Source organism: Tupaia chinensis, unplaced genomic scaffold, assembly GCF_000334495.1.
Source record: "Tupaia chinensis unplaced genomic scaffold, TupChi_1.0 Scaffold000290_1, whole genome shotgun sequence".
Classification (NCBI taxonomy): Eukaryota; Metazoa; Chordata; class Mammalia; order Scandentia; family Tupaiidae; genus Tupaia; species Tupaia belangeri.
The window spans coordinates 1,949,193-1,966,920 of NW_006159775.1; the positions used below are offsets into that span (position 1 = coordinate 1,949,193).

General features: G+C 37.6%; 1 protein-coding gene across 27 annotated transcripts in view; it reads right to left on the minus strand.

Moving 5' to 3' along the window:
• DTNA (dystrobrevin alpha) overlaps positions 1 to 17,728 on the minus strand; it is a 418,880-nt gene that overhangs the window by 40,360 nt on the left and 360,792 nt on the right. For 25 of the 27 annotated variants that reach the window (XM_027772649.1, XM_014588626.2, XM_006150549.3 and 22 more), the window contains 2 exons: positions 9,871 to 9,958; positions 1,037 to 1,134 (listed from right to left, as the gene is read on the minus strand). In XM_027772649.1, coding sequence (XP_027628450.1) covers positions 1,037 to 1,134; positions 9,871 to 9,958 — 186 coding nt within the window. The remainder of the gene's footprint in view (positions 1 to 1,036; positions 1,135 to 9,870; positions 9,959 to 17,728) is intronic. The other 2 variants (XM_027772650.1, XM_027772657.1) reach the window with 1 other exon arrangement.

A 17,728-nucleotide genomic window follows, 5' to 3' on the forward strand; every position in this document is an offset into this window, starting at 1 on the left:
TCGGCAAAGAGGAGAGAGGAAAGGAGAAAGTGAGAAAGCAAGCCACTGGGCCCAGGAACATTACTTTTTAAAGATCATCACTGACAAGTCCATGAATTACCTAAAGTAGACTGAGTCTTAAAGTGAAATGAAGAACTCTATGCTTTATTTTTTGGAGAGGTTTTTGCTAGAGGGCATGTGTGCTCGCCAGAAAGACAGAGAGAGACAGAAAGCAAGAAATCACCCCTGAGGGGGGATGGTCACGCCGCAATCCCTCCTCCATTCTCCTCTCGGGATCTTGGGCACACACACACACACACGAGCCCAGCGTGAGTTTAAGCCACCGGGTCCAGGACTCGAACTGCGTTCGACTACATGGGAGTCAAGCAACATAGCCATTATGCCAACTGCTGGTCCCAAGAACTCTATGCTTGTGTTGAGTTCAAAGGTGTGATTACTGGGTTAATCATCACCTTGTTGACAATGGGATTCCTGGGGTAAGTTTCTGTGCTGCAAAAGCTGACTTGGATAAACTTCTGGGACATGGACCTTGAGTCTTCAGAGAGCATGAGGCAACTGGTTTAGGGAGGTTCGTTCAAGATGGACTTGCTGCTTATCTGGGGTGGGGTGGGAAACTCTAGGAGATCCAAAAGAACTCAGGGATAGGATGAACTTCTCTTCTCATTTTTCTCATTCTCATTTCTTTTGTTCTCTTTCTCTGGTTCTGAGAACATGCATTCAGAGTGTGCAATCCAAAAACCTCTGAGAAATAAGCAGTGTGAGTGATTTCAGAGCATGACCAGGGTTATTAGGACAATCGTGGTGCTGCCTACTGAAATAAGAAATAGACCAAATAGATGCAGGTATGCCTGGGGCATTTCCTCAAAGGAAGTCCTGATTTCCCCTTGTGTGCGCTATCCCCATGTGCGACTGAAAGCAGAGAACTGGGAGGAAAGACAAAACGCTCTGGGAAGGTAGAATAGTTAACACTGCAATCAAGATATCTGTGGGCTTGTGAATACTGATCAAAAAAGCCAGCACATCTATGGGGCCTTACCTGTTCTTGTTTTCTAGTTCTGCAATCAGCTGCCTTTGCTGCTTGTTTGCATCGATAGTGAAGGAGATGTCAGGAGCAGTTCTTTGCTGAGCTTGCTGCTGTAAAATATGTAGTTTACACAATTTAGTTTTGATATGATCTCACACGCATTGGGAAGACAGTCATGAGATAAGACAAAGGAAGAGAAAATGATGATCAGAACAAACATACATAAAATTAAATTTCCTGGGACCAGCAGGTGGCTTAGTGGTTAGGGAGCTGAACTCCAGATAGCTGACTGTGGTTTGAGGCCCAGACCTAGCTAGTAGCTTGCATTTTCACTTTCCTTCCCTCCCTCCCTCCCTCTCTCTCTCTCTCTCTGTCTCTCCCTGGTGAGCACATGTGCCCTGTAGTCCTGTAGTGAATTAAAATAATAATAATCATAATAATAATAACAAATAAAATTAAGTACCTGGTTCTTTTTTAAAAAATAAAGTTTTATTAAAAATGAAATTGCCCTTCCTTTCCTAAGGACTGGCTCTCCTGTGGATCTGCAGCACATCTTTTTTTGGAGAGGTTTTGGCAATAGGGTGTGTGCACTTGCCAGAAAGACAGAGACAGAAAGCAAGAAATCACCCCCCAGGGGGATGGCCACTCCACAATCCCTTCTCTTCCATTCTCCTCTCAGGATCTTGGGCATGCACACATGCCCAGCGTGAGTGTAAGCCACTGGGTCTGGGACTCGGACTACAGTCGATTACATGGGAGTCCAGCAACAAGCTATTATGCCAGCTGCTGGTCCCTGGATATGCAGCACATCTATACAATGAGAAATAGAACAGAGTTCTTTGGCAGGCCAATACAAATGTAGGAAAAATTGATCTTCAGTTTTCTGACTTGATATCTGCAGGAAGCACTTTCATCCTTGCCATGCTGTCTCCATTGCAACTCTTCTCTCAATATAGGTAGATTTAAAAAATGTCTTACTGTTGAGATAGCACTTTCTCTAGAATTATCAATCACTGTAATGTACAAATAAAAGTATCCATCTTTAAGTCATAGTAACACTTTATTTTCTTCTTTTTATCAATAAACTTTTATGCATTTCTGTATTCACGTATATAATATTAGACTGATGAATTCACATGTGTGTGTGTGTGTGTGTGTGTATGTGTGTGTATATACACATTGGAAAAGTCATGATGTATTTTTCCGTGTCTTTCTATGCAAAAATGCATCATGACTTTTCCAATAACCCAATATATATGTATACTTTCTTCTTCTACATTCACACCATACTGGTCCATCATTCTTCGTCATGCAAACAACTTTCACAACCTTCATATTGGCAGTCAGAGCTTTCCCCATTCTTATATATCACATATATCATAATTATATCATACAATATGTATATGTATGGTTGTATATGTGTATGCATGTTCAGTCAAGGGTTTATTTGGTGTTGTTTTATAATACTTGGTTTGGATTATGTACACATACCTTGCTTTAATTGCTCAAAAGTACATTATTGAAATTCTCCCAAGCTAAATGTTACTATTTCTGAGAATAAATTTTTTAAAAATTTCAACTCTTGTGGCCAACAGGTGTTGAATGAATAAGGTGCTAGACTCTCACATAGCTGACCTTAGATCTAGTTGTCTCAGACCTGGCAACTTAAAGATCATACCAGGTGCATGTGTGTGTGTGTGCTCAAAATCCCAGGAGGAGAATGGAGAAGAAGGGACTGCAGCATGGCCGTCCCTCCTGGGGGTAATTTCTCACTTTGTCTCTCACTGTCTTTCTTTGTGTCTCTCCAACAAGTATGCAGTCCCTATGATAAAACCAGCCCCCATACCCCCCCCCAAAAATAACCCCATAACTATTCCTCCTACCAAGAATGTGAAGCTTTAAAAAATGGCACTGTAAGGGACCAGCAAATGGCGTAATGGCTATGTCACTGGATTCCCATGTAGCTGACAGTGGTTTGAGTCCCAGACCCGGTGGCTTAGAATGGGTGCGTGTGCATGCGTACCCAAGATCCCAAGAGGAGAAGGGAGGAGAAGGGATTGTGGCGTGGCCATCCCCCCCCACCCCACGCCCCACTAGGGGGTGATTTCTCGCTTTCTGTCTCTCTGTCTCTCTCTGTCTTTCTGGCAAGCACACACACGCCCTAAAAAAAAAAATGGTAAAAAAAAAAAAAAAAAAAAAAAAAAAGAAAGAAAGAAAGAAAGAAAAAAAATAGCACTGTTGCCTAAATCAAAAGACATGGAGAAACAGCCTGATTTTTAATGTCCAGAAGTTTGACTGTAGGAAAGGTTTACATTGGGAAAAGTCTGCCTTTCATAAAACTATTATCTTATTTTTAAGTTTATTGACTTCTTTCATGAGAGAGAAAAAGAAAAAGAAGCAACCTCACAAAAGTCCTCATGTCACAATCCACTCCCTTCCACAGCTAGCCAGACACAGGTGTGTGTCCAGCACGTATAGGGACACAAACCAGGACCTTCCCTGTGGCTTCAGCATCATGGAGTATCGCATTACTACGGCACCACTGTGATTGGCCATTTTCTGTTCATTTTTTTCTTTCTTTTTAAATTTGCTAGAGGGCACGTGTGCCTGACAGAGAGACAGAAGAAGAGAGGGAAAGTGAGAATATACTTCTCATGGGAGATGCTTACACTGCAATCCCTTCTCCTCCATTTCTCCTTTTGGTTTTTGGGCACACATGCCGTGCACCAGGAATGTTTTAACAAGTCAGGTAGTCTGGGACTTGAACTGCACAGTCGGCCATGTGGAATCTACCATGCCACTGGCTGGACCTTCTATGATTTTTAATACATGTACATTTTTAAAACAAAAAAAGCGATATGTGTTGCTAATAAAGAATTTTGAAGTCCTATGTTTTATACCTAAATAGCATTCTATAGCTAAATTTGGCCTGTGGTAACTTGGACTGTGATCCAGTTTCGTTCTGATTCTCTTACATAAGTTTCTCTTTCTTGTTTATACTTTATTTATTTACTTATTTATTTTGGAAAGGTTTTTGCTATAGGGTGCATGCGCTCTCCAGAGAGAGACAGAGAGACAGAAAGTGAGAAATCACCCCCCAGGGGGGATGGCCACACTGCAATCCCTTCTCCTTCTCCTCCATTCTCCTCTTGGAACCTTGGGCACACATGCACACACATCCAGTGTGAGTTTAAGGCACCAGGTCTGAGACTCGAACAGCAGTCAACTATGTGGGAGTCCAGTGACATAGCTATTATGCCAACTGCTGGTCCCCTCTTGTTTATACTTTGTGAAGATAAAAGATAGAAACTTTGTGAACCAGTTATGCATTTCAGTCATTGCTTTGTCTTTATAATAAGTAATCAAGAATTATCCAGACAAGTCAGGTTTTAGGTTGGTCCAATAATTTATAATAGATTATCTCAAGCTCTGATTTATGCCACACTGGAAAAAATAACTGAAAAAAGAAAAAGCAGAAGTAAACCATAAGGGAGCAAGTATTCAACTCCGCTACTGTAGTACAAAGTAGCCACAGACAAAATGGAAGCAAATAACCATGGCAGTATTCTCATAAAATCTTTATGGACACTGAACTTTGAATTTCATATCATTTTCACACATCACAAATTACAATTTTTCTTTTGATTTTTTTCAACAATTAAAAAAAATGTAAAAGCTATTCTTACTTAGCTCATAGATTGTGAAAAAATAGGCTAGATTTGGATCAACATAGTTTGTTGATCCACCAAAGGTTAACATTATAGAGTCTCTTTTCATTTTATATTTTAAACAATGGGTCACAACATAAAAGGAAACATAAAGGGAAAAGCAATACCAAGTCACAGTAAGAAACTGTATCATGGGGCTAGCAGGTGCATGGTAGTTAAGGTGCTAGATTTCCATGTGGCTGACCACAGTTTGAGTTCTGGGCCTGGCAGCTTGAAACTCATGCCAGCTGTGTGTGTGTGTGTGTGTATGGTAGAAATCCAGAGAGAAGAATGGAAGAAAAGGGACCACAGAATGGCCATCTCCCTGGGGAGGTGATTTCTCATTTTTCCTTTCTCTGTCTCTCTCCCAGTGAGTGCATGCATCCTATGACAAAACCCTAAAAACAGAAACTATGTCTTTTTTGAAGAGTAAAAATATATAGCAGCTAACCTACTTGCTCTTAAAAATCAGAACTAAGGATTTAATATAGTCCATAAATATAAGAAAAAATAAATGGCAGGTCAGTTCTGTATAAGAGGTCTTATGAGACTGGAGAGGCAAGAAGGTAAAAGAATAATGAGAGATTTGAACTAGAGGTAAAAAAGGAAAAATAGGCAAATTAACAGAGACAAGAGGTAGAAATGAAAACAGAAGAAACGGAGGAGAAGAAACAAATTTTTAAATTCTTACTGTGTTAGCATACTTTAAATATCTGATTATATTTAACCTCTTTGATGACAGAGAAAGAAATAGCAAATCAGGTTAGAAAAGACAGAGCAGGAGAGGAGGACAGATTTTCAGACTATTATTTTTAAAGAACAAGATCAGCACATTTGAACTATGTCATACAGATACCTGATAACCGATTTTATTTTAAGAGAGATTTTTGCTATAGGGTACATGTACTCGCCAGAGAGACACAGAGAGACAGAGAGCGGGAAATCACCCTCTAGGAGGGATGGGCATACCATGATCTCTTCTCCTCCATTCTCCTCTCGGGATTTTGGGTATGCACACACGTGCACCCAGAGTGAGTTCTGAGCCACCAGGTCTGGGATTTGAATCACAGTTGGCCATGTGGGAGTCCAGCAACATAACAATTATGCCATCTGCTGGTCCCCAAATTTCTGATATCTTACCTGAGGTCCCATTTTTGGGAAGGGCCAGAGTTACACAGAGAGCACTGAAAGGCATTCAAGCCAGCTAATATTTATGCAGCCCTGTCTTAATATGTGAACTTCAATAAATCCAAGATTATAGACATATGACTCTTATTTACTTATTTACTTCTAAATTTTAATTAACATGCTCACTTGAAAAAGACAGAAAGAGAGAAGAAAAGTGAGAAATCACTCTCCAGGGGAATTGGTCATCCCACAGTTCCTTCTCCTGCAGCCTCCTCTCAGGATTTTGGAATTTTTAGTAGGATTATATCCTACTAAATAATTCGATAAATTAAAATTTTAATAGAATTAATTAGTCTAATTACTGTCTTATTGGAAGCAATTATTTATTATTATTTTAAAATACTTACTATACTTTATGATTTACATATAATCATTACGTGTTTTTGTAGGGTACAATATAGTTTTTAAAAGTGTGAATACAATGTGCAATAAATGGAGGATATAACATATTCATCACTTTAACATTTAATATTACATTATGTTGTAAGTATTTGAAATTGGCTCTACTGGCTATTTTGGAAGTATATAATGAATTGTTCATGATGGTCTTTGCTGTGGAGTACAGTTGTCTCTAAAGAAAAATGAAGTGGTTAAAAATCTACAGAAAATAAGTTACTGAGGATGAATTTTTGAAAACAAAGATAATTTTAACATAGCTAATAAAAACAGAATTTGTAATTTCCATGTAGAGGATTGTGGGATACAAGAATTGATAATCTGAATACATTGGTGTTATCAATCATTGGTCCAGTTTGAGGTAGGTAAAATTGTATACAGAACAACAGTTCATTAGGAAGAGACAGAAAACTTTTACTCACTCACTGTGAGTTCTTGTAAGACCATGCTACTGTACTATGATGTATAAAGAAATAAGTCCTCATAAAAGCAAAAACAAAATGAAATTGGAAAGAGATGCTTAAAAGAGAAGACATGGTAACATCAGTTATTTGGTGACTTGATTTTTGCCTTCTGGAAATTTATTCCAAAGGAAGACTCAGCTACTTGCAGTTTTCTCTGTTATCTAGTTTTATACATGAGTGATGGTTATAGTAATAAATATATAAACACAATATGAAACCTGTGGAGATAACTGTCTATCACATAATTAGAGAATCTGTACTTAAATCTGCTTGTATGTATTTAGACTCAAGTTTTTAAACTTGAGAACATCTCCTTTGGATAAAACTTCCTTTATTTTATTTTTTTTGCATGCACTCACTAGGCTGAGAGACTGAGAGACTGAGAGAGAAAGTGAGAAGTTACTTCCCCCCTCCTCCTCATGGAGGATGGCCAAGACACAATCCCTTGTCCTCCACTCTTCTCCTGGGATTTGGGGCACATATACACACATGTGCCTGCTGTGAATTTCAAGCCACTGGTCCAGGACTTGAACCGAGATGGGGCATGTGGGCCTCTAGCACCTTAACCATTATGCAACCTGCTGGTCTTTAAAACTTCCTTAGGTTTCAGGCTGCCTCAAATATTTCAATTCATTCATTCTGCTTCTACTATGTAATCAAGAATGTGGCAGTTGTTGTATAAAAAGATATGTTTCTTGTCCTCAAAGGACAGATGAATAAAACTGGAGTGATTATTACTATGGCTAAGATAGGCATATCATTCAGTAGGAGCATGGGAAATACAGCTACTTTATTAAGGTAACCAGGGAGGCACTATTGGGGAGATGACATTGAGCTGATTTATTAAGTTAGAGTGGTTGGCTGGATGGATGACTTCAGGTTTCTGCATGGTGTATTTGGAAATGGCTAGACCACCATAGGTTATGAGGCGACGAGGGGCAGAAAGGTAGGACATGCAATGATTGAGCAGAACATAGCAAGTCAAAATGTAGAAATTTCCATCAAGAAGAATAGAAATGAATCCAAGTAAATGCCTTTCTATTTCCTTTCTTACTTTGTGACATCTTATTAATTATAAATGACTTAGTTAACGATATAATTCTTCATTACAAATTGCTTAGCTAACTATATAATTAAGAAAAGATTTACAAAGGAGCTGGGATGTGAACTAACGTGTGAAAGGTTGGTTTCTTTCCTATGATGTGCTCTACAAAGTTTATATATGATTTAAGTAGGCAAAGAACGCAAGTAACTAATGTTCACAAGAAAGAAGAGGAACAGAGACTAAATTCAAGTTTATAGACTTCTAATTATGCACATTGATGTTGTGCTCATATAAATAATAACCTTTGCATAGAGAGTTAGCATCCCACAGGATTCTAATTCAGTGTTGAAAGCAGCCAGGAATGTAACCTAAATGGAAGACAGGCACCAGGGGTGGGTGTCATGGCAATGTGCTGACTGCCCTGTCCAAAGAAGGCAGAGGAGGCCTCTACTCCAACTGCTTCTTGCCTCGATGAACATGGAACTGATCATTCAAACTACTTACATCTTTCAAGATAAGCTGAAATCTAGAGTTTTAAGGTAAACTATCTGATTTATAAATGCTGCCAGCTCCTAAAGAACTGAGAACACTGTGGTGGCCACACAAAATTTTTGTGTTGGACAAATTTGGTCTGTAGGCTGTCATTTTGGGATTGCTGTTTATGTAGCATGTTTATATTTTATTATTTCATTTGGCCCTAGTGACAGGCAGCATTGGCAAATATAATAATTACATAATAATATATGGGACCAGCAGTTGGTGTAATGGTTATGTCGCTGGACTCCCATGTACTCGACTGCGATTCAAGTCCCGGACCCAGTGGCTTAAACTCATGCCGCGTGTGTGTGTGCATGCCCAAGATCCCGAGAGGAGAATGGAGGAGAAGGGATTGCGGCGTGACAAATATATATATACATACATACATAAAATAATTATTCTACTTGCAAATAAGAAAACTGAACTTAAGGTTTGCATGACTTCATAGAGAGTTGGAACTCAAAAGTCAGTATTGCTAATCACGTGTCTTATATCACACCCTCTGTCTGTATAGGTATATGCATGGATAAAGGCAGGAAAACTTGGAAAAGAGGTTTTGCTAGTAATCTTGTTTTGCCTTTCTTCTCAAGTGATTCTCAAAGTGGTTAATTAGCCTAACATTTAGTTCTCCTATGCCATCGGCTGGCTTTTTTTTAATTTTTTTAACAGGTTCTTTATTTACGGCATTTAAGAGTTTATGCATTCTATTATATCTCTGTTTTACTATGTCTGAATTTTGGGATGTACAGTGCACCTTTAGCCTGCCCTGATCTTTTCCTACCTTCATCCTTTCTCATCTTGATGGTAGTTTCTAACGGTGTTTACAACCACGGATGTCTCAGAGAGCAGGTGCCGGGGTTAATGCAATGGGCCATTATATGGTTCCCATCTGGGATTACTAGTTAAATGCTCAGCATACAGGGCTCTGAAAACTGTGTCATGTGATGTGAGAGGAGCAGGCAGCAGCTTCCTCACTTACTCCCTTGCCATTCATTGTCCTTCGTGAAGGACCAATTGCAGCTCTCCCTGGGTCTAGCACAGATGAATTCTGAATAAAGGTGTCCAGTTGATCGTTGCTTTGGTATTAGAGTCATAAGCAATGGAGAGTGATAGTTTTACGGCCTCTGTTAGTGTGTTTAAAGTGTCACTTGCCACTGTTCTGCTTGTGTTTTGCTAAGTCTATTTGCTTGAAACCCATGAAAGGAGCCATAAGCAGTCCTCAATGCCTTCCTCAGGTTCTCAGATGGGGGTGGCACTGGATTAAGGGAGATGTTGGGCTTCCAGTCTGGCTATAGACACATTGCTATGGATGGTTTTATTCTTTGAGTTTGCCATTTTTGAACAGAATTCACCACCAATGTACCATAATATAGCATCAAACATGAACAATGAATTAGTGCGAATGGTTCTGGTAATTAGCATCAATTATAACGATAACAATGAACCTGACCCATGAAATTCAAGAATCTCAGATACCAACAGATGAATCCTTTCACTCAAACTACTTACAGACGAGGAGGACTCTGCTGCCAGCCTTGCCGCGTACCTGGCAATCAGCCTGTGTTCTTCATCCAGCCGGTTTGAACTCTCAAGCATACTATCAGGAATAGAACAAAAGGCTGTTAGGCCATTGAGAAAGGTTGACATATTCATATTACCATCAAGGGGCTTTGCTAGTTCAATCTTTCAGTGGAAAATATTTGCAAGCTATACAAAACCCTATTAGGTTAATGATCTCAGACTTGGATTCATAACATGATCTAATACGTGGCCAGGAAGGTCATCCATAAATCCTGTCTTCAGCCAATTCAATCATTGTACTTAGAAAGCTCCAAAGAGAAGTGACTGTTCTGATCAACATTTCTGGTAGAAGAATAATTTCTCCTTAACTCAATTTTATTGTCTTTAACATTTTGATATCCTTTCTACATAGCAATACATGTCTAAAATCAATATGATAGAAAATATGAAAGCAAGAATAAAGGAAACAAAGCATCTGTGGTTGGTGTCCAGTGATTCCTTCCTGTTTCTATTCACATTCTTGTGTAATCTCCTCCCCTTTCATATGGGCTAGATTTACTGACTTGCTTCTATAGAAAAGAATATGACAGAATGAATGCAAAGTCACTTCTGAGAGTAGGTTACAAAAAGACCATGGCTTCTACCGGATGGTCAGAAAAGTCATCATGTATTTTAGCACAGAAAAACACATCATGACTTTTTCAACAATTCAATATCTTGGTCAAGCTTTCTCTCTCCTGAGCTCTGTTGGATTGCTCGTCCTGGGGGAAGCTGGCTGCCATGTTATAAAATAGCCCTGGTAAAGGCCCACACAATGAGAGAACTAAGGCAGTTAATAATTACATGAGTTAATCCCAGTTGGGAGAGCCTTTAGATGAGACCACAGCCTAAGCTCATAGCTTGATTGCTGGAAGCACCTGGCTAACACAAACCTAGATTCCTCTTCCACAGAAACTGTGAAATAATATATATTTGTTATTATTATTTTTTTTTTAGGTTTTTGCCACAGGGCATATGTGCTTACCAGAGAGAGACAGATAAAGAGAGACACTGAGACAGATAGTGAGAAATCACCCCTCAGGGAGGATGGCCACATCACAATCTCTTCTCCTCTATGCTCCTCCTGGAATTTTGAGCATGTACTCACACACGCCCAGTGCAAATTTTCAAGGTGTCAGGTCCGGGACTCAAACCGCAGTTGGCCACATTGATATACAGCATCTTAACCACCATGCATACCACGTGTTGACCCTATGTTTGTTATTTTAAGAAGCTAAATTTTAGTGTAATTTATTATGTAGTGCTAGATAATTAATTGAATTCTCATCTATTGTGTAATATTATTTCCCAGGTTGTAATGTTTAATTTGCATCCACCAAAGTGGATTTGATGTAGTGGCTCCCAATGACATTAATGTGAAATATTTAGTGTCTCATACATTTATAAAAACTGCTCATATTAGAGTAAGTTTGTCTGAGTCCTTAAAAACTAATGCACATAGAAGTATTATCAACTCTTCCATATTTCAGAGAACTTAGCCTCAGAAGCCCTTCAAGACTAAGTTTTGGGTGTTATTAAAAAAATCCTATGAAACATACCAATAACACAAATTCTGTTAACAGGCTACTTGGTCATAGTTTGGCTTAGGAGTTATTATGGTGTGTATCAGGTCAGAATTAAGATTAGAAACTAGTTTTTCTCATTCTCATGTATATACTTTTCTCCATGGACTCCTACTTATACATAAGACTTTTGTTAAAGAAAAAAAATACTCATCAACATACATGAAGAAAGATATACTGCTGCCAATATTTAGGTCATAAGAATTATCCACTGTCATGACTTGGATCTATATAAAGTAACATACAATTATTTATATGTACATTTATACATCAAGTAAACACACAATATAGTCTTTTAACTTTTGTTTTATATGAAAAAGATTATGGAAATCACTAGGTACTTCTAGCATGTTGGTTATGTCACCTCTAAATAGCTCTTCTTGGTTGGCTGAATTCATTATTGCAACATTTTTTTCTAGTCATTCACGTGATATTCCTGTCTCCTTTATTTCTGCTTTAGTCTATATCACTCACATAAGTAAGCTGTACCTCTTTTAATCTTGAATACTTCTACTCTAGATTTAGCCCTTTTCCTGGGAAAAAACAAGTTAACTAGAATACTCCCAAATTTGACTATTTACTAACTTGCTGCTCCATCCTCAGATAAAGAAGCTTCCCTTTCCTTTTGTTCAACTGGAGATTAACACATGTAAAAGGCATTAAACTGGCATGCTGTCTGGAACATATTATTATCATTATTTTGTTTTCTAAGTAACTTTTCAGATTTATTAATGATTTTTGTCTCTTTCAAAATATCATTGACTATTCTATAACTATCTAGAGCAATGCTTCTCAAACTTTATAAGCTTGTCATTTAGGGATCTGGTGAAAGTGCAGTTTCTGATTCTGCAGTATGTGTGTGTGTGTGTGTGTGTGTGTGTGTAGAGGTATTTTGAGAGGCTGGACCCGAGATTGCATTTCTGAAAAGCTTTCAAGAGATGTTGATACACTGTTGGCTTGAAGACAACACTGAGTAGCAAGGATCTAGAGATTAAAAATGGGATGAAAATGTGAACACACGTAATAAATCCCAAATACAAAGACTATAAAAAAGATTGTTTTTCATGTTTAACTTTGATTGCTATATTAGCATGTGTGATATTTTACAAACATTCACTTTAGACCGAAAAGTCTAGGACATAAGGCATCTATCATGGTGGATTGAGATTTCAATCAGCATACATATTTAGACTTGAAGTAAGAAAATTTTAACAGCAAAAGGCAGAATTAATTCTGGACAATTGACATGTTAAAGCATGTTTGTCATTTTAAACAATGCCTAAGTTCTGCAGTGGTGAAAAACAATAACTAAATTTCTCATTACAGGTTCAAGAAAGAGAATAGTAACAATGTCTTTGCTTTAAATGTAAAACTACCTGGTAAAAAGACCACATAATTTGACTTTAATGTGCTTATCACTTCCGGCTGGTATATTAGAGACTCTACTCCCAGTCTGTGCAGACTGCAGGACTCATGGCTCCAAGTCCAGGATGATGATCTGTTTGACTGCTTGAAAGTGACTTTGTCAGAAATACTTGTGTTTTGATAAATAAGTCATAATAAAAAATCTTGATAAAAAACTTCTTGATAAACATATCTTTTATCATGAATAATCAGCGAGGATAAATAAAATGAAGGTTATGTAAAGAAAAAAAAAACCTCCTGGAAATGTAAGATGTGAAGATATGGGATTCTGTCTAGTAAGCTATAATTCACACTTCTATGCCTCTCCTCCCCAACCCTGTGTGAACAAGGGCTGCTGTGATATATTATCCCTGCGTGCAGGCGAACGATTTATGAGCCCACGTACGCCATTTCAGTATGTTCAAATTACACAAGGGCGAATGAAGCATTCCTCTGGTAAATTCCATTATTTCAAGACTTCAATTACAAATAGTTGAAAATGAATGGCCAATAATTCCTAAATCATTAAAATAAATACCGATCCCAACACTTTCTCCAGTCCTAGCTATTCATTTCCGTAATCTTGCCATAAGGCCATGATGAATTAAAAAGTGGCGGTGGTGTTGACTATATTTCAGAGCAAGGTAATCCATTGTTTTCAAAGCTCTCCACATTCTACCTTAAGTGCAAGGCCAGCATCTGTTGCCAGTGATTTCAAATTATATTCTAGAAAACTCAAGTGGCTCCAGCTAAGCTAGCATTTACTAAATTGTTATTTAGCAAAGATTCCTGGGAACTCAGGGTTTGTTCACATTTCTCATTTCTCTGTGGGCCTCTAGTGTGAGACGGTCAACTAAAAACTAGTGTGATCCAAAAGGTACCAGAAATATTTTCCCTTAATATCTTTTTCTATTTGTCTGGATGGTGATAGGAATTACTTTTTAAGGTCAGTAGGTCCCTTGTTCTACTCTTCTACTAAAACGCAAACAGTTAACAGGAGGATTACTGCCTGAGAAGGCATTACTAGTTAACACTGAAGTGGAGGATTCCTTCATCAGATTATTTCCTATCTTTTGACATTAACTGAGCATAACTGGGAATACATTATTCGGGCATTTAGGAGTCAGTGAACACAAGAGAGTAAGAGTGAACAGGAATGAATGAAGTGATATTGAGGCCTGAGCAGTGGTTTTATGAGAAGAAAAGTCTCAAATCTTAATACGATGGTCCTTCAAGGAGAAGTTTCAATGGAAAAGACAGAAAATCATGAAATGGCAATCTTTATGGATGAGTTTAAAAGGAAAAGGCAGAAAATCATGAAATGGCAATCTTTATGGATAATAATAAAAACTTATGTAAGAACAGCTTCTCTTAGAGATGCCTTTAAATAGTTTTACTGAGAGTTTTAACAACTTGCTGTGCCACAATCAAGGTCATGCATTGTACTTCCACAAACTCTCAGATTCCTCCATTTCCTTCTGTTCTAATGGTCCCAATACGCTCCAGACCTCTGTCATCTTTTCCTGACTTAGTGGAAAGCCTCTCAACAGCAACTTCAGAGGTATTATGAGTTTCCACCAATTCCTTTTCTATCTTGTAGTCAGGGATCTGTTAAAAATAAAGTTGCCTGTAACATTACTATGCATTAACTTTTTCAGTAAGTTCTCATTTCTCAGCCTTCCAAACAAGACCTATAAGGTGCTGAATAACAGTTTCACCCTTTACCCGTTGCTCTAGTAGCCTTACCATAGTGAAATCCCTCAAATGCACCACATTCTCTCTGACCTAAACAATCTCTCTGCCTCCTCCATCCACTTCCACTTGGCTAATCTCTCTTCATTTTAGTGTTCCCTTTTGCTGCTATTTCCTACCCTTCTCTCCGAGATCAGGTTTATCACCCTTTATCTATTCCATAGTACTCACTATCATAACTATTATTCCTTTACATATTCACTGTCTACTTGTTTTTGTCCTTCAACAAATTGCAAGTTCTTTGAGGGCAGAATTGTTCAATTGTGTAATCATTATGTCTTTGGTGTTTAGCACAGTGTGTGGAACACACCGGAAAGTACATAAAAATTAGTTGAGCAGAAGAATGAGGAAAACTTGCTCTGCTGGGCTTTCAATATCCTGGGCTTTGGCCTCACTTCTTCTATACTTTTAACCCTGCATACATCATCAACATTTTGAAGAAATCTGAAGAATGCATAAAAATACTGTACTTTCACACTAGTCATGCTATCTAAAATCTAACTGTAAGTTGTTCGCATTTGGCAGGATTAAAAATCAATATACTGCTTATTGCTGCCTACAGCTTCCTTCCTTGCTTTGTATATGGTTAAAGTTAATAGAACTGTCACTTTGTTCATTTATATTTATCAACATCATCTGCCACCTCAAATAGTGGTGAATTTTCTTTTGGTTCATGTGGTTTTTTTTTGTTATTGTTCTTTTTTTAGCTTAGGAAAGCAGATGGTCTCTGAAAGAGGTAAGTTCCTACTCAAGGGAAAAAAAGAAAAATACTGAGCTTAGGAGGGGTGAATAACTGGTACAGATGTTATAAAACATGGTGGGGGATTTGGACTGGATCATTTCTGGATTAAACCCCCACCCTCTCACTGACTTTGGGCAAGACACTTAATTTCTCTGTGTCTCAGCTTTCTCATCGTTAAAACGGAACTACAGTTGTGAACTGACTCATGGTGTGTTGGAAAGATTATCAGAGTGTTTCTAGCAGAGTCCATGGTAAGACCCTATGGGAGTAGTGCTCATTCTGTTTACTACTGTCTCTAAGGGGCAGGTAACACTGTGTCTGTAGGACCATTTCTGCACCACAACCTCTTTATTTGCAAATTAACTTTTTGGTCAAGAAAATGAGAACGACTGGCTACTGGCCTGTATTCTAGAGTATACCAAAAAGAAGAAAGGCAATTTAGCTGAATCAATAAGGAAATTTATAAAAGCAGTAGATGGTCTTTACATCTTTGGTTTTCTCAATGAAGGAACGAGATAGCGAATATTGTTAGTTTTCTTTCTTTTTGTTCTTGTGTTCTCCCATGAATTTTTAATCATAACATTTTCTTTGTATAATTTATCTAGCAATGTATGAGTCCATGTCCCATAATGAATTTTTTTATTTTAAACACATTTGGACATGTCTGGACGTTTATCCATTCAACAATATTGATAAATACCCATGAACTGTCAGTTCATTTCTACTATATTATGGTGGACAAGTTTTACAAAATGCAATTTTAAAATTTAACTTATTATATACCTTTAATGTCATTCAAAATTAAGAATCTAGCGTTACTCCCCTATGTCCAGAATTATACTAGCTAATTTATATCTAAACCTCATTAGATTGTCACTCTCGTTTTACATGGAAATTTATGTGTTTGAGTCTATCATGAGAAAAAAATTATCTTAAAATCAGTTCATAATCTGATTATGTTTAGAAAGTCTCTGTAAGCTCAACACAGTTAATGCAGATGTGTGCATTGGTGATGTGACATTCTTCAGATTTATGCTTCTTGAATTCTAAGGAAATATCTTTCTTAGAAGTTCCATTCTGTAATCACTCCTAAAAATTTTACTGAAGGAAAAGAGTATTATTAACAGAAAATTAACACTTACAAAAAAGAGACAATGTCAGTAAACGTAGATAACAATGTTTTTTCTTTCAACCAGTTGCAATAAACTTACATTTTTCCAAATCAACAACATTTATTGAAGAGTTGATCAAATCTTAGCCAACATATTAAAAATATAAAAAGCATACGATTCTCTACAGAATTCAATGTTGAAGTGTGTTATGGACTTAATTGTGTCTCCTAACAGGAGAAGCCTATGTTGAACCCTTAATACTCCAGTAATTCAGAATGTGACTGTGTATTTAGAGTTGGGTTTTCAAAGGAGTAATTGAGATCAAATAAGGACATAAGAGTAGGACCCTATTCCAATATGACTGGTGTCCTTTTAAGAAGAAAAGAAAATACCAGGAAAATACAGGCACAGAGAAAAGATCATGTGAGGACACAGTAGGAAGCTGGCTACTTACAAGCCATGGAAAGAGACCTTAGTAGAAACCACCTCTCCTAATACCTTGGTCTTGGACTGCCAACTTTCAGAACTACAAGAAAATAAATGTCTATTTTTCAAGATGTCTGGTCTGTGGTATATTGTTATGGTAGCCAACCAATACGAAGTGGAAGAGACCAGAAGGCATTAATTTTTATTCTTGTCATATGTCACTTTTAGTTTCTTTTTAAACTCTCTATTAATTGCTTTTTCTACATCGGTGTCTTGGCGCTTATCTTTATCCCTGTTTATTATCTCTATTTACATAAAGCTTAATACTTTAACTTTTCATCTACTTTATTCTCCTTTACTAACTGTACAGTTTAAAAGCTCTAAAATAGGTCATTTTTAAAAATAAATAGCAGAAGTATTTATTTTACTAGTAAAAAAGTTTTCTGAGTAATTTTACCAATTTCATTTATGATTAGAGGGAATTTTATACCTGTAACACTATCAATATTCTAAAACATCATCATATATTTATTGGGTGCCTATTGTGTACTAGGTACTACACCAAGTGCTAAAGATATAGTGGAAAATATAAGTTGGAGAGAGACCTTGCCCCACAGAAGTGAAGTTGGAGAGAGACCTTGCCCCACTCACCCACCCATCCATCCAACCAACCAATCAACCAACCAATGATAGCAGTTACAGTAGGATTAAGTACATAGCCTGCAGTGATAGGTTAATATGGGAGAGCTATATGTGAAGATGCCTTTAATCTAAGAATGGAGGCCAGG